The sequence below is a fragment of the Colletotrichum jinshuiense genome, chromosome 1 (genome assembly GCF_051148585.1).
Source record: "Colletotrichum jinshuiense chromosome 1, complete sequence".
Classification (NCBI taxonomy): Eukaryota; Fungi; Ascomycota; class Sordariomycetes; order Glomerellales; family Glomerellaceae; genus Colletotrichum; species Colletotrichum jinshuiense.
In genome coordinates this window covers 5,040,325-5,057,262 of record NC_139302.1, presented here as the reverse complement: position 1 = coordinate 5,057,262, position 16,938 = coordinate 5,040,325, and the positions used below count along the sequence as shown (strand labels likewise).

Sequence of the window (16,938 nt, the reverse complement as noted above, 5' to 3'; positions counted from 1 at the left end):
CAATCACTTCGTCACTAATCCATGACTGCCGAGGGGGTAGCACAGATGGAGCAAAAGATAAGGGCATCGAGATTGGGAGGCAATGGCATTCACCCACCACCCCCTTGGGCTTGGATCTGGGAGACGCGGGGTAACAATAGTTGGAGAAGATGCAGCGCATGGCCGCCGTTGCACATGTTGCTGACGGCAACAACTGGTGGGCTTTTACCCCAAAGACCACTGATAGTTCCCCTATACTGTTGCGCGGAGCCGGACCTCCGGCATGGACTGACAGCATACTTGAGCATGAGGTAGCGCAAGAATATTACGGCGTGAATAACAATGAAGGATGCAGCGGGCATGGACGAAATGGCCATTTGTCAACGTGGTCGTCGCCAGTGGACCAAGCCTCTCCCCGTTAAGCTTTCTCGTGACACGGCGAAATGCATGGGTTGTGTGGGACGGCACAATCTGGGCAGTCTGGACTGGCTGCCCAGACAAGCCGGCTGCGTGGCCAAGGAACGGCTCACGGTTGTCTTGCGACTAGCGGGAGGGCTAATCTGGCAGGCCGGGAAACCATCTGGCCAAGTCCGCGTGCAAGATGGGGCCAACAGGTATCTGGACCCGGATTTTGCGGGGAAACAGCCAAGTTGAGTGTGTTCGGAGACGAAAGATGGATGGTGATCCTAGCAGCGAGTCAGGCAGGGAGGAAGTGCGGATGTGGATAGTCTGGGGAAATGGTCGACAAGAGGGATTGCCCAGTTGAGGTTCGCGACGGTCGCGGGCGCCGAGGTTGGCTTTTGTGTGTGGATGGACGATGAAGGCCAAGGAGGGAGGGATTCGTAGCAGAGGACAGACAGCCCGGCACCGCGATGATATGTGGTGAGATATACCCAAGTGCTGCACTAGAGTTTGCTGTTCAGTGTTTGAGGTTCTATACGAAGCATAAAACTATGTGGCGAGTGGTCGAGTTGTGCCCAAGAGAAACATGTTCTCATCATGCGTCAGGAAATAATTGACTCGAGCGACCCAGGCGAGCTACCAGCCTGTCCAGCAATCACTACCGGTACTTTGGACTGGTGGTAGGACTAGGGTCCCTTTTTTTGGTTTGTGCTGACTGCGGTCCGCAATTGCCCACGTCCATGCTTCCAGCAGCTGAGGGACCAGGCGAATTCGCCAATCTCTCCTTACTGAGATCCTGCGTGCCGCCTCGAGCTCATCCTGGTCGAATTAGCCAAGGGCTATTGGCTCGATGTGCATGTCGTTGACGGACGGTTTGTCTATCCGGGGCAGCACTTGCTAGGGACCGTCTGCATGCCAAGTCGACGCCACATTGCCAGAGTGGGATGGGCTCTAACACGAAGAGCTAAAGCACCATGGACACCATAGGCACCGTGGATGTCGATAGCGTGCTATGTAGGTACAGCGCATACTGCGTGACCGGCGGAGACGAGACGATGACACAAGCGTTCATTATGGGCAGGAGACGAAGTTGATTGACCGAGTCAATGTGCTAGTGCTGGTGGGAAGGGGTGGTGTGGGGAGTTGGCATTTCGATGTGCCGTCCGCTAACCAAATTTCGAAAAGTTTCCAGGGTAGCCGAGGGTCCTAGGGGTGGCCAACTAAAAAAGATAAGAGAACGAAGGAGATAAAGGGAGAGTTTGGGATGAGCACGCACACAGTCGAGGTTGGCTTCCGTCCGGGCTGAGGTCAAGGTTCTTTTTCGACGCTTGAGATGTTTTAGGTGGTAGAAACATGGGCAGATGGTGCATGCGGATGAGCCCATGGTGGTCGACTAGTGGTCCAAGGTGGCGAGAGTTGGCATGCCATTGCACACGAGATGGGACGTCTGACTGTTCTCTGTTTGGCTGTCCAGACGGGCGGCTGCATTGAGTTTGGCATACATTTGAGTGCAACCATATGCGTGGTGTATTGGGAAAGATGTGGACGAAATGTCTCTGAGTCTGCAGGTGTACGAGGCAGAAGAGGTACGTACCCACATATGTTTGTTGTCGCTGCTGCAAGAGCAAGGGGAGGGCGGATAATTTGAAGAGGGCAGGCACTGGCAAGGCAGGGGGCAAAGGAAAGAGGAGAGGAGAGGAGAGGAGAGAGGAGACAGGAGCCAGGAGCGGAGACGGGAGGCGACAGAGAGAGTCACTGTCCTGGCGGATCGTCCAACCAGAATAGGACAACTGAGACTACAGAGGAAGAAGAAGCGAGAAACGGACCCAAGAGATGCGAGGACCCTTCCTTTCCTTCCTCGCCAAAATCCTTCCTTCTGCAGCGCATCTCACGGGCCTCAAGTTAAACTGCCAAGGCAGCAGGTATCGGGGTGCCAAACGTCGCTCTTTCCCACCTCTGGCGGCTGGTTTGATTACCCCGCAAATCATTCCATTGGGTGACGTCGACAAGCGGGGGTCTGGCTGGTTCAAAGCCCGGCCATCTGGAGGTTGCATGCGCTAAGGCGACACTAAAGAGCGCTAGACAGGGAACGTACCGCTGTGCACTCCCGCCAAGGTGTCTTTGCTGGAAGCAACGCTGAGACTAGCTCGTCGTTGATTGGGCCAAGGGTCCGGGAGCTCTACTGCAGAGTAATTACGGTAACTGTTGTGGTTATTGTTGCTAGGTAGGTATTGCTGCTGGGGGATGTGGATGGAGGGGAGCAAGACAGGGTGAGGTACGCTAGGAGTAGGTGTTGAGGGTGTGGACGCTGCCGTAGCCTCCGCGCCAACCCTTTCCAGCTCAGTCTTGCCTTTTGGTGTGTACCGTTCCATTCCTACAGATTCCCCATCATTAAGAAGAATGCAGGTCAGAGGTGCCGGTGTGCCGGGGCAGGCGCAGGCGCAGACGCGGCAGGTGCTGCTTAGGAATTGCAAGAACGAGAACGAGGGCAAAAGAAGTGCAGGTGCGAGCGCACGCAGTGTACACTAGATGCAAGTGCAAGCTCGTTCCTTCCTTTCCCATCCAACAAGCCATCGCGTAGCCATCCATTCCAGTGCCTGCCATCAGGTGAACTTGGCAAACACAACCCAAAACCCGCAATTGATCTCTCGCCCTCGACATCACCATCCTTGCTTGCACTGCTGTCACCTTCTCCATCTGCTCTTCCAGTGCCCTTCTCCACGGTTGACGGACGCAATACATCAGCAAGCCCACTCAGCCTACGCAGAACAAACACTTTGACGGCACACTGAGGTATCGCTGTGCCACCCAGTCAATCACTTAATCAATCAGGCCCTCTCGTCAACCCTGGGCCCAATCTTAGGTCCATCCCGCCATCCACGTGCCTCCCTTTGACATCGGGCGTTCGCTCTCTGCAGACAACCCGCGCTCAAACACACGCCGACCGACCGACCGACCGTCACTACATTCGCCTCTCCCCCACACGCACCGCCGCCATCCCACCATCCTTGCCTGTCCTGGCTGAGCATCATCCAGTAGCCCATCCCCAACACCAAACACTTTGGCACTGTACCTACCTGCCTTCCTACCACACACCATTTCACCCAAACCACGACAGAGTACCAGCCATTCCCCTCCTTTGCAGTACACGCAAACCACCTCTGGCCCCCCAAGTCTGACCAGGCCTGCCCCCTAGCTCGACGTCACTCAATTAGAGCTTCAGCCCGCTTTCTGATTGTGGAGGAAGCGCCGCAGCACTCAAAGGGACGTTTCCCCCCCGTCGATCCCCCAGCACGCACAAGCACAAAGACGGACAAGTCCCTATACCATTCTATACCCTTCTTGACTCCTTCCTGCTCTGCCAACCTCCACGCCAGCCAACCCCTTGATCGATCCTTTTTCCACGGCGCACTACAGAGAGGTACGCTCGTCCCATCATCCCTGGCCTTCCTTGTGATCAGCCTTTCGTAACCCGCCCTTAGTGTCACCCCAAATCAGTCCATCGGCCACCTCGATATATAACCACCCTGTCCCACACATCCGCAGCTGTCGAACCATTTCCCGTTCGATCCCTCTTTCGATTCTTTCTATATCTCACCCCACGCAGGACACGCCTTGAAACACCACTTGGACAACACTTTGACTACTCACCTCAGCAAAACCTGCAGCACGACTACATATACTGCCGCCCCCAACTCTGTCCGTCCACTTTCATTCGCCCATCATGTCGACCGACAACTCCAACACCAACAACCAGAACGAGATGCATCGCCAGAGACGTGGTTCCGTTACCCAGCAGGCTATTGCTGGCCTCTTCAGAAGCAACTCCATCTCCAACGGCACTGCTTTCCCCGGCACCAGTGATGCACAGAGACGGAGAGTCTCCGTCTCCACCGGCCTCGGCCTCGCTGGCACTTCTCCCACCGGCGGCAGCGCTTTCAACTCTCTGAGGCGGGGAAGCCTGTCAACCAACTCCAACGACTCCATCGACGAGAACGCCATCGACGAGGAAGAAATGCCACCCAACGCCCGCACCGCACCCACCACTCCCTTTACCCGCAGAATGAGCTTCGGGGCTCAGGCAATTCGCACCATGCGCAATGGGGCTGGAAGTCCGGGATCAAACGGTAAAACCCCACCACCCGCTTCTGCTTCTGCCTCCCCCCTGCACACCACATTTGCACCCGTCGACAGACGCGGCAGCGTGCACCACTCCCCCCGAGGTGTCGGTTCAGCCGCGAGCGCCACGCCTCCTGGCGGCTCCTCGTCCATTGCAGCTGCTTTATCGTCGGCCAGACGCAGATCTAGCAGTGCGGCACAGGCAAGCATTGCACACAAGCAAATATCATCTTCTGACGTATTCTCGCGCCCAGACCAAGGTTTCAATTGGTCTGAGCAGCTTAGATCTCGTGCCGAGAGCTCTGTTCAGGGCCCACGACCGTCATTCTCTTTCGGGTCTGGCCTCTCAACCTCGCCTCCACGCGGGTTGAACAACGGTGCCAGCCACGACCGCCAGAAATCCGTCTCCGAAATGCCTGCCCCGCCCGCCCAGGCTGCCACTATGAAGCCCAAGGCCCCCGAGCGGCCAAAGCCCGATGCCTTTCAGGAGCGCATCCTGAAGGGCGACTTTTACATGGATTGAAGGGTCGCCGTCCAGACAGGCTACTACGATTGATGTTGACCATCTTGCCATCGTAATCAGCCCCACACTCGATGGCTTCGCACTATATGAGCATGAGTTTCATCCCTGGAAAACGAGAAAAGATCATCAAGCGTTTTACAAGTATCGAGCGTCCTTCATCCTTTACTGTTTATTTTTACCGTGGGGAAGACGTATTACTGGCGGCTCGACGCTACCCCACGTGGCGTTCGGTTGGGTCTCTCGGAGCCCGGTTGCGGCTTCATTCTGGGTGGGGAAGCACCGTAACACATGCACATGAGACCTCTGTCTCACATTTTTATCACGGAAGCGGAATGGGAGTGCAATTTATGAGGAGTTTCCACACGGCATGGGGAATTTGGAGGAGGATGATCGCAAATTGCAAGAATTCGGGTTCCAAAACAAAATTGATCCGGGATAAACAGTCCAGCTTTTGCTTTCGGCCCATCACTGAGTGGTTGATGGGGTCGACAATGACATGGTTCATGTCTGGCGTACGGGAAAGAAACACTGCTGTATCGAAACATCGCTGGCTGTTGCACAGCGAGTCGTGGGATGGTGGAGGGGCTCATGGAGTCCCGGGGCCAAACAGACTGAAGTGCCAAGCATGGTTGTGTTTATGGGGGGAGAAGGACGGGAACGAAGGTTCAAGTTGCGGGCACACAGTCCGGGTGAGAGACGGACAAACGGTCGGCAACGAACGCCGAGCTTAGCTACCATAAGAAACGCGCTCGGGCCCGAACGAAGACGAAAAAAGTTTCGTGGTCCCTAACTTGTCTATCCCATTTAGTTGTTTCTTTCTCTAAAAAGTGACACTGGTTGGCTGCTACGGTGAATGTTGTTGTGACGGAAGAACTTGTGACTGGGCATCTCGCCTCACGGGGCTCAGCGTGGGATCTGAACTGTGGGACCCCATTCCGGATGATCGGTATCTCATTCCCATTCGCCGGGAGTGGCAAGGGCCGCGGGGACTCGACTAGGGCCCGATCCCTGAGAGGCTTGACATCACATCCGAGTGAGAGAGTGGACCTGTCCGTCCACCCCTTCATCCTATCGGGGGAGGGTTTACGTTTTGTTCAAAAGTATATACTACATTTCAGATGTCTTTGCCACGACCTCGCCGGCCAGCACCTGATAGAGAGAGAGGGGGGGAAGGGGGGGAGTGGGTATCATGTAAACGATGAGGACCTAGTCCACAATTTGGAGATGTTGAAGACAAGCTTTCCGTCAATCTCCGCAGAGAAGGAAGAAGGAAGGGTGAGGGGGAGAGAGAGAGGGTTTGTCGAGACAAGTGCCAGTGTTTGTTGGTTTGGGGGGCCGGGGACGATTCAGCCGTTTAACATTTGGCTTGTCCTTCCCTTCTCGAACCCACCAACTTCCCTTTCCCCTTCCCCCTCTCCCGATCCGTCCATTCCATCAAAACAAACGCCCTATTCGGACGTGTCACAAGAGTAACCTTCTTTTGTGATTTGGTATCCCTTTTTTTCTTTTTTTCTTCCTTTTCTTCCTTTTCTTCCTTTTTTAGTTTTGTTTTGCCTTTCCCGCGCCCTTATCCTTCCCGGGGGTTTCTTCTCTTTTAGGCCCAACGGATAGCTGGCCAAGGGGCCAAAGATTGATGCTCGTCATATTGGGCGAGTCGAGTGATAGTTCCCACCTCCCCCCTTTTCACAACCCCATGGGTAAAGGGGAGGAGGGGGAGATGTGACGTTTGAGATTCGATAATCTTAACAGTCTCTGGAGGGTAAAACTCCAAAAAAAAAAAATTAAAAAAAACTGGTGTAATGGGGGGGGGGGGGGGGGGCAGAACCCCCCACCACCTCCATATTAAACCAAGAGGATGGCTTGTCGGAAAGTCGTGGGAGTAGAATCCGGAGGGAGGAGAGGACGGAGTTGGGGGGACGGATTTGGGGGGGGGATGAGAGGAGGCGAACCCCCTCTTTCACATGGGGAACATCGGAGGCCCGGATCCCCCGGGCATGCCGTCAAAGATGTCCCCGAGCCCGCCCATCCCGCTCAGCCACGGGTCCTGCGCCATGACGTAGCGCATCCCGTTGCTCAGGCTCCCCGGGCTGGCTCCGAATCCCGAGGTGATCTCCTCGAGGGACAGGCCCTCGGTGAAGCCCATGTCGAAGCCAAAGTCCTGCAGGTTATTGCCCCAGTCCGGGTTCAACCAAGGCGCCGCGCCAACGTTGGAGTTGGCGGCGGCTCTGCTGCTGTTGTTGCTGTTACTGTTGTTACTGCCGTCGACGAGGGTCGCTGTGCCGCTGCTCGCCGTGTTCGGCCCGGGACCGGGCCCGTCTATGGGAGCAGGCGTGACGGCGCTGGTGTCGTACATGTTCCAGAGGAGGTTGTTCGGTGCGCGACCGGAGCGGTCGTTTGTCGCGATCTCCGAGAGGAGGTGGAGTGGTGTGTTGGCCGCGGGGTAATCTTGCAGCGTTGGTGGCCCGGGCCGGTATGCTCGCTGCTGCTCCTCGGCTGGCGTGACGCCTGGAGGCTGAGAAGGGCGCGCAGAGGACGTTGACGCGTCGGGCTGTGAAGCCGAGCCGGCAGCGGTGCTGTTGTCCTTGAAAAACGGGTGGCTGCCCTTCGGAGGCGGTCCGGTGACAATGCCTTTGCTCTGCTTCAGAAACCAGCTCCGGAGCATCACCAGCACGACCAGGAACTTGGACGCGGGCCTGCTCCGATCATCCGACGCCGCGGCCCGGAACCTTTCGAGCAGGGCGTCGAGGTAGTATTCTACCTTCATGTTGTCCTTGTCAATGACCTTGCCCAGCTCCGACCCCGGCGCCGTTGCGGAGAAGTACATCTTAATGAGCACGACGACGGCGTAGGCGACCCTCACGAAGTTAAAGACGGGCAGGCAGCGGATCCTAGGCACCTCCATCTCCAAAAAGGCGTTGAAGATGCCGTCGATGGCGGAGAGGCACGCGGATAAGGCGTTAATATGGGATGTGGTTAGCGTGAGGTTCGTGAGCATGCCGTCCTTTAGGGTCGCCGTGTCGAAGGGCGGGCGGATGTCATCCAGCTGGGTGTGTAAGGCGATTTCGTGCATGTATAGGGACAGAACGTGGAAAGACATTCGAAGTGTCGCTGTTGTATGTTAGCCATCTGTGTCAAGTGGTAAACAGGCGGGTTTGGGGATGGTGATGGGCTTACATTGCATCTCATCCTTGGGTACGGAAGCAGTATATTTCTCCAGATCCCTCTCCAGCATCCTTAGGGAGTACTGCGTCCTCGAATCCGTAATGTTCGGAACAACAGCCGGATCGTCCATGGAGAACTGTATCCCGACTTCCTCGGCGAGCCGATGCGTCCAGACCAAGTGACAGAAGTACTTGTCTGTCGGCGCCGCGTCCGCCGACGTCTGCAGCACCTCCATCGACTCCGCCATGAACGACGTCCACCGCACCAGGTTCGGCCTGTGCAGCGCCATCGAGGTGTTGGCCGCGAGGAAGTACGACGCGAGCCATGCGCGGCGACACTCGAGCGTTGTCGGATCCGGCGGGGGCGCGCGCTTGAACGGGTGATTCCTCCAGTGGTAGGGGATCTGCATATTACGTCCCGCCGTCTTCCGCCCCAGCCCGATGTCCAACGCCATGACCGCGCCGATGTGCACCAGCTGATAGAACTTGAGCTGCTCGAAGTGCTCCGGGGGCCAGTACCATATCACCGCAATCTGCAACGCTTGCACGATCTCCAAGCTCTTCTCTCCCGTGATGATAACCTTCTCGGCGAAAATCTGCATCAGCTCCTTCACCAACCTCCGCTGGACATTGGGAGACTCAGACGACGCCGCCGACATGATGGCGAGGAACAGCAACGGCTTCGACCTCCGCATCTCCTGGGCCGTCGTCCCCGGCGCGAAGACCACGGCCGGCATGTGCGGGATCATGAGCGTGTTGTACCGCTCAAACAGCTCCGCCGCCTTCTCCGCGCTCAAGATGCCCCGCTCCACGACGTCGGCGTAGTCACTGCCCATATGTATCGGCGGCGCCGGCCTGCCTCCGCTCTCCATCATGTCGGCCGACGCGTCTCCGAGTTCCGAAAGCTTCCTCTTCTGCCCCGCCGCCGTAGGCATCAAACCGGCATACCGCCCCTTGTCCGCCTCGAGTGCATCCTGCGGGTCCAAGCCTTCCACAGACAGACCCGTCCCCGCAACGGTACTAGAGCCCCAAGTCCTTGCCATCCCATTTTCCCCCCACCCCCTCTTGCTATACGGATTCTCATCCCTCGTCGCAGGAGCAGCAGCAGGGGCGACGGCGGCACTCACCGACGGCGTGGCGGGGCTTCCGCGGGCCTGCAAGCTCGCCGTAAGCGCATCGATCTTCTTCTCCAGCTCCGCGACCCTCGAATCCGTCTTCTTCTGCCTCTTGCGGGTGGGCATCGTTACGACGCAATTCCTCCCTGCCTTCTTGCACCGCTTACACGGCCCCTCGGTGTCGTTGGGATCCGGTTCGCATCGCACCTTTAGCCCGCGACACGCCTCGCAGGCGCGCGGTCTCTTGGGGTCGTCGAGGTTTCCGCCATGCAGGGCGTCGTGCTGGGGTGTCTCGCCGCTGGACGCGCCGCCGTGCGTTGAGTGAGGCGTCTCGGGCGATTCGGGGTGCTGGTGTTGATGTTGGTGGCCGTTGTGTTCCTGCCCCTGTTGGTCCTCGGCGCCGGCTTCTGCGACTTCGGCGTCTTGCGCAACAGCTTGAGTTGTCCCATCTAGGCCATGGCTTCCGTTGCCAGAGGGCTCCATGCTCCGCAACGCGGGATCGAGGACTGCCGCGCCGTGATCCATCGTGAGGGGGTCCAGGTTTGGGGGAAGGGCAGTGCTGGATACTGCTATCGGATGATCGGTGGACGGAGAGGCAATTGCCGACTTTTGCTCGGCGGAGACATGCACCGACACAAAAGTGCCGACAGTTCCGATGGTGACGAAATACTCGCTGTATTAGTCAGCAATCAGCTCTCCTGAGATGTTCACATAAATGACCCCCGTCTGAGTACAGATGGGAAACGTCGCCGGCACCTTCACCTCTACTTCTTTAGGCATTGATTTAAAGGATTTTTTTTTTTAAAAAATAAAAAAATAAAAAAAAGAGTTGGCGCATTGCTGTAAAGAGCTGATGTTCATAAGAAGTCTTTTCTTTTATTTCTTGCAAGCTGAACCAAATGATTGATGATGCTAAGTCGCACCCTCGCTATCTTAACAACCTTGTAATCATGGGGCGAACTGCTAGTCGCAGCTCAATGCTTTCCAACGCCATGCTAGGCTAGAACCCGAGAACCAGATCGCGCATGAATCGCTGAAAAACAACCAGTGGGAAAACCGCGCCTTTGGGAACAAACTTGATACCTGTGTCCGTATGACCGTATGATACACCCTTGTTCCATGAAGACATCCGTCCATGCACCGAGTTCCCAGTTTGCCCACGTCTTCTTCATTAGCAATCCGCCCCTAAGCTCATCTCGGCTTCGTCTCATGAACATAGAAAGACTCGAAATCTCGATAAAAATAAAAATAAAAAGGCTACATGTACCAAAGTAGCAATCAATATTAAACTGTGGTGGAGCGCTCGGCGCCTATCCTGAATGGTGATATGTTCGGGTATAATGGCGCCTTCATGTCGTCCATACCCATGCCTGTAAACGGAATGGGTTATACAATAAAACTGGAAATAAAGGATGCAAGACATGGTATCTACGCTGCGTATAAACGAGTGGGTATCTTGCGGAACAGTCGTGTAGAACGAGACAAAGACGGCCAAGTCGTTGGCGGGATACGCCAACTCAGAACCGTGTCTCCTCTCTCAGTCGGCTCTTGGAGCTCTGGGGGTTCAGGCCAACCACATTGCCCATGAAAATGGCACTTTCGCGTCGTTTGTGTTGGTCGTGGCCGGAACCGGTGTTGTCGTAACCACGCGCCGTGCCATGGGAGCCGTTGGTCTCGTAGCCCTGCGGTGCGTACTGTGGCTCATACGCCATGGGACGGTTCATCGGATAGTTTGGTGGCGGGGTGGGCGACGATCGAGCGCTTTGCAGATCTTGCAAGAGGGGAGGAGGCGTGCCCCCAGAACGCTGCTGGCCCGTCATGGCATCCAAGAGCCTTTGGCGATGAGGTGATTGACTTGACCCAGCCGAAGTGGAAGGACGGCCCTGCTGTGTCTCATACGAAGGCCGGGTGGGAAGACCATTGGTCATAGAAGGCAAAGAGCCTGACCGTTCACGACCCGACTCCGTTTCTGCGAAGGAAGATGGCAGCTCATACTCCTCGGGCTCTAGACCGAAGATGCCATAGTAGTTCTGCAGAAGCAGAGCAAAGACTGGCGCGGGAATGTTCAACGTGGGCGAGAACACGATGCCCACGTTCCGAACCGTCATTTTGTTCACATCGGCATTGTTGATGATCTTGATCAAGAAGGCGATGAGGTACTTCAACAAGGTGGCGTTTGCTTGCGGTAGTCTTAGCACCAACTCAGCCACGGCGGCGATCTTTTCCCTCTGGTCCGACATCTCCGTTACAGCCATGAACTCCAGGTGAAGATCTCGAGTCAGTATCGTCGTTGGGAGTTCGCGCAGGTACAACTTCAACAACGAGGCAACGGCGTGGATGTCGTAGTAAGTCTCGTCAGTGACAATGTTGACGTCACCCTCGACGTTGAATCGCTCACGAAGCTGCTTGATGACCACGTTCGAGCCGCTGAGGCGGAAAATTCCCTCCTCGAGAATGGCGTTCTTGGCATCCAGGTACTGGATGCATCTGTAGACGACGGCAGGGAGTGGCACGTTGACGTCCACAGGATGGCAGTACCGCACTGCCTCAGCCAACGGGGCTCCGAAGGCCTGCCTGATCGGCCCCTGGTAACCGCCCTGAGGCGGCGTCGATGAACCACCCTCACTCCCGCCAAACAACGAGTCCTGCCCGTCAGACGACGATCTTGTCTTGGGGCCGAAGCCGAAGAAGCTACGCTTCTTCATCTTTTTCTCCTCGTTGACCGGGGCACCGAGTCCCGCCCTGTTGCCCCAATGAGCCGAATCTGCAATGACTTGCATGTCTCTCGGGGCGGAGATCATCATCGACGGCTGGGAAGACATCGTCATCGATTCGGCAGGCTGATTATTCTCGGGCATGTGTCCGGCTGTTCTCGGCCGTGCAGGCCCGCCGTGGTGAGGGAGGTCACCTTGTGACATTGCATCATACCTCACACCTATCAGGCCGTCCGAGTCAGAAGGTTGATGCTGCGAGGCCGTCTTCTTATACCGCTGCTGCTTCTTCTTGTCGGCGCGTTCTGCCGCACCAGAAGCCTGGCGGTCGTGGGGATGGGGCTTCGAGGCATGGCCCTCGTCCACTTCCGGGTCTTTGTAGTCGATCCATCTGAGCAAGGCATCGACCCACTGATCCCTTTCTCTGTCGTTTTCGGCACAAAGCACGTGTTTTACATGGCTGCTCGAGTCCTTTTTCTTTGGCTCGAGAATCAGGAACGCATGGCGATACTGGTTGTCCGCATCTTCCGCGTTGGCTGCTTGTGATGGTGACTGGTTGTCGTTGTTTTGGGACTGCTTGCCAATTTGGGCGCTGGGCAGCTTGATTGTGCCGAGATGGGCGCCTCCTGGTGTTTCGTAATACTTCAAGTGAGGTCCGTCGAGGACGAAAAAGCGTGCTTTCCAACCACCAAAGTTCTTCCCTCTCTTGGTGAGATATCCAGTCCTGAACGGGCGACCGCCCGGCCCTGACTTGGCCTTCGCCTCGGCCATGGTCTCCATCGACCCAGCGTCGTCGGCATTGGGAGGCAGCGTATGGGTCGACAGATATTTACAAAGCTCCAAGGCAGTCGCAGTATCCAGGGGGGTTTCAAAAACCTCTTCCAAATAGTGGTCCAGGGCCACTCGCCGGGCGTCGAGCTTGGCGGGCGCATGTCCACTGAACAGTGACCTCTCTGGTGTCTTTGCGGTGAAAGACGAGCATTGCTTGAGCTTTTGATCCAGCTTGGCAAGCGAGGCGGAGTCCTTTTCAACCCTCCAGAGTTCGCCGGGGTCAGACCGCGAGAAAATGGCAAGTGTGAAGACCGGGTCCTCTTCGAGTTGCGTCAACGACATCAAGCTTGCTCGCGATGGCTTCATGCGTGAGGATGCAACCTTTACCCTGATCGTGGGCAGGACATTGGGCGAAAGAAGCAGATCGGGGTATTCGTCCGACACAAATCCCTTGAAAATGCGGCCGCGCTCAGTAAGACTAGCACGGCTCTTCTCGCTGGCCGTGTCCCATCCCTTCTTGACAATGTTAAGTGGCTGAGGACTTTTGAGCACCATTGGCTCTGCTGGTGTCTGAAGGGAGTGGCCTGGAGGAAGGGGTATGGGCTGGCGTGGTGGTCGCGGCGACAGAGGTGCCGCGGGGAACGTCCCTGCACTGGTTGAAGGGCTGGCTGACGATGGTGCCCCCAGCGGGCGCGGGCTTGATGGCAGCCCAGGGCTTAGGAGCGGAGCTTCGAGTGTGTTGGCGCTGAGAACGCCTCCCAGTGAAGCCGGAGCGTTTTCACGGTGCATTCGTTTGGGGGGACTCGGCGGCAGCTCTGTAGGCGGATCCGGGATGGCCTTGGTTGGAGATCCCGTCTGGCTCGGGGGGTTGCTCTGCTTCGACAAGCTTCTCCTCTCGGCCTCTTTTATGGCCAAGAACTCCCTGTCGTGGTCATCTTCCTCGCGGGTCCTACGTCGGCCACGCCGCTCGTTGGCCATTTCGTTCATGTCCAAAAGGTCGTCAAAGTCAGAATCGGATTCTTCCTCCTCCGGACCAGGTTGGCTTTTGCTCTGGAGCTTCAACGGGGTTGGGAGGGGTTTACGCGGTGGCGGCGCAGGGAACTGTGATAGTCCTTCATCGACCATTGAAGCCGACTCCGAAGCCACTGGTGGCCTCGGAGGGGGCATGCTTGGGGGCTGGCTCGGTAAGCTTCGAGATGGTGGAGGCGCCATGTTGATGGAAAACTCTGCGAGCTGCTCTGCCTCATGCTCCTTCCGTGCCGCTTCCGCGGCGTGCTCCTCTGCTTCATGGTTGAACCTGTCGTATGCATGCTCATGTGCTCTGGGCATTTCATGTGATGGATCCAGCAGCTCTCCAACAGCTGACGGCGGGCCATTTGGCTGGTCTGCCGGAGGGGTAATCGGATAGGGCGCCATGGCCATGTCCACGGGGGAATGTTTTTGACTGTCAGAGTCCAAGGTTGGAGAGTCGGGTGCGACGATTTGTCGCTCCTTGGGGGCGCTGACGTCGACTGTCGGTATGCCCTTGCCCACGGGCATCTTGAGGACCTTGCTGGCAGTTCTAGATCCATCGGGCCCCGTCAATTCCGGTACTGACATGACCTCTTTCAACTTCTTCCGGTATTTCTCCTTGTCTTTCAACGTTCGCTCCAGATCCTTGTTGAGGCCCAGGATCATAGCTCTCTGCTTGTCGACTAGGCGCCATAGTTGTGCGTTTTGTTGTGTCTGAGAATGCTTCTCTTTCAAGAGGTATTGTATAACCGCCTCGGGACTGCCTGCCGTCTTGATCAACCCAGCAATATCTGTTGGGTCGGACTGGCTACTGGCGGGTCCTCCTTGTGACTGGGACTTTGTCGAAATGGCTGAAATTGCAGAGTCCATTGACGAGTTCCGTGGCGCACCTTTGCCCGGTCTGCCCCGCGAAGCAGCGGCCGAGCCTCCGGAGGTAGACATTGGAGATCGGAGCGGGCCTGCGAGAGGCCTCGAAATCAAGACGGGGTCGGAATTGCTTCGATTGTCATTCGTGGAGAGTGGTTGTATTCTCGGCCTGCCGTGTCAGTCTGTCAGCGGTGCGTTGGATGAAATTGCGCGCGCGGAGCGCCTGAGCTCGCGAACCAGCGGTGGGTGCGAGCTACGATGCACACGTACCGTGGTGCGCTGCGTTCGGGCGAACTGGAATCACTGTAGTATGTCTGGGGTTCTCCCGAGAGGTCTACAGGCGAGCGTACGTCGTCTGTGGGGGCCTTGATGATTTCTGGGCCAGCCTGGGGGCGCAGTATCTGGAAGTTGCCAACAAGAGGAGAAAACGACGAAGATCGGGGAGAAAAAGGGCTCGACGGTGAGGAAATGGCGAAACTCTCGTGGAGAGGACTGGGTATCGGGCGTCGTGGGGACCTAAAAGGCGGCGGAGGAGGGCATCAGTTATTGTGCTCCAGGACCAGAGTCGTGCACTGGGTCCCACAATATAGCAGCAGGATGGATGGGTAGCGGGCAAGGAGGGCAGGAGAATCGGCGTCAAGCGAAAGAGTCAAGACAAGAGTCGTGTGTAGCGCCAAGACGAGCACACAATGTCCTTGCTGACCGGGGACCAAGGGAGAGAAGCACTCTCTGGTTGGGAATCAGTCGTGGACGGCGTGGGTAGGTGAGCGACTCGAAAGTCTTTTCTGGCTGGCGGGCGTGGGAAGTCAAGGTAGTAAGGTCAAGGAAGGAAGAAGCAGCAGCGGCAGCAGTGAGAAAAAGCAAGGCGTAGAGCAAAGCAGAGCAGCCAGCGCAAAGAGTGGACCGTTTCTTCTTTGGTAAGCAGTGCAGTGGAGGCAATGGAACGTACCTTGGAGATGGACTAAGAAGAGGGCTGGTAGTGCTGCTGGGACTGTGACTGGCAGCGGCAGCGGTGCTTGTACTGGTGCTGATGCTGGTGCTTGCAGGATCGGAAGCCGGGATCAAGAGGCCTGTCGTGGGGCTATCCTGGGAGAAAGAGGAGTAGGAGGAGCCGTCAGGGACCTGAAGCCGGCCAAGAGGGTGCTTTTGGTGAGGGAGGCGAGGACGAGCAGCGGCATCAGCAGCATCGGGAGCGGCATCAGCAGGGCCAGACGTGAAAGTCGAACCAGCAGCATCAGAATCTGAAGTTGAGCCCTGGGCGCTCCGAGTCTGGAGCGCAAGCTGCGACATGGTGGGCAATGCGACGGGAAGACAACTGGCCGGCGGCCCAACTGGGGGGTGTGCAGGGTCAGAGCTTAACGCAGGACAACCTCGCAGCGGTTTCGAGATGCCTGGGTGACCCTGACTGTGGTTGCATATATTAAACCCGCCTCTTTTTTATTTTATTTTTATTTTTATTCTTTGTTTCTCGGGAACGAGCGAGCGAGCCGAGAGAGGATGGGAAGTCGAGACCAGGGGCCAGGAGTATGTGTCGTAGTATGAAGTTGGTGACTCTGGATGCGGATGGAACAGACGGACAGCTGCTGCGAATACTGCTGCTTGTACGTGGATGGGGTGCAGTTCGAGTTGCAGTCACTGGTGGTGGTGGTGGTGGTGGTGGTGGTGGTGGTTGTATTGCAAGACGAGCCAGTCAAGGCAGAGTTGAGGTAGAGAGGTGAAGGAGAGGTTGTGGTTTTACCGGGCCGGGGCAGAGCAGATCAGATCAGATGAATGGAATGGTGTACTCCAAATCCAAAGGGATGGGGGGGGCGCCGTCTCGCCGTGCCGGATGTGCTTCGGGGGAGTGGGAAGAATGCTAACAGCTGAGTGTGGATGAGACAAGTGCCCGTTGTCTTGGACAGGTGTGTGTGTATGTGTGCGTGCGTGCGTGGGTTTGTGTGTGTGTGTGTGGCCGGTGGGCAGAAGTCCACTGAATGACACGGCAGACAAACAGAGCGAGCCTATGGCAAGGTTGGGTTGAGTTGAAGGACGAAGGCCAGAAAGAGAGGAGGACGTGGCCGTTGGCGTGGTCGATGTGTAGGTTTGGAGGAGGACAATGCAATGTGATGCGATGCGATGCGATGCCGGGCCAGGGCAGGCCAGGGCAGGACAGAGTCGAGTAGCGCACTCACTGTTGGATGAGAGAGACCCCTTATTTTCCGTCTTGCCGCTTCCAGCACAGGGAGGCTGATTCGTGGTTGAGGCAGAGGGCGGCGAGGCACGAATCAGACGGCACGCAG

At 56.8% G+C, this 16,938-nt stretch overlaps 3 protein-coding genes across 3 annotated transcripts; 1 reads left to right on the top strand and 2 right to left on the bottom strand.

The window, feature by feature from the left end:
- Positions 1 to 4,105: 4,105 nt before the first annotated feature.
- EsH8_I_001314 (uncharacterized protein) lies at positions 4,106 to 5,023 on the top strand (the record flags this gene model as incomplete). The annotated part of the gene is made up of 2 exons (XM_083268727.1): positions 4,106 to 4,508; positions 4,755 to 5,023. 2 exons carry the CDS (start codon positions 4,106 to 4,108, stop codon positions 5,021 to 5,023), a joined length of 672 nt encoding a protein of 223 aa, XP_083119165.1.
- A 1,957-nt stretch (positions 5,024 to 6,980) lies between these two features.
- EsH8_I_001313 (Zn(II)2Cys6 transcription factor) lies at positions 6,981 to 9,824 on the bottom strand (the record flags this gene model as incomplete). The annotated part of the gene is made up of 2 exons (XM_083268726.1): positions 6,981 to 8,131; positions 8,198 to 9,824. 2 exons carry the CDS (start codon positions 9,822 to 9,824, stop codon positions 6,981 to 6,983), a joined length of 2,778 nt encoding a protein of 925 aa, XP_083119164.1.
- Positions 9,825 to 10,816: 992 nt separating this feature from the next.
- EsH8_I_001312 (GTPase-activating protein BEM3) lies at positions 10,817 to 15,949 on the bottom strand (the record flags this gene model as incomplete). Its single annotated transcript, XM_083268725.1, has 3 exons — positions 10,817 to 14,828; positions 14,930 to 15,175; positions 15,609 to 15,949. 3 exons carry the CDS (start codon positions 15,947 to 15,949, stop codon positions 10,817 to 10,819), a joined length of 4,599 nt encoding a protein of 1,532 aa, XP_083119163.1.
- Between the last annotated feature and the right edge of the window lie 989 nt (positions 15,950 to 16,938).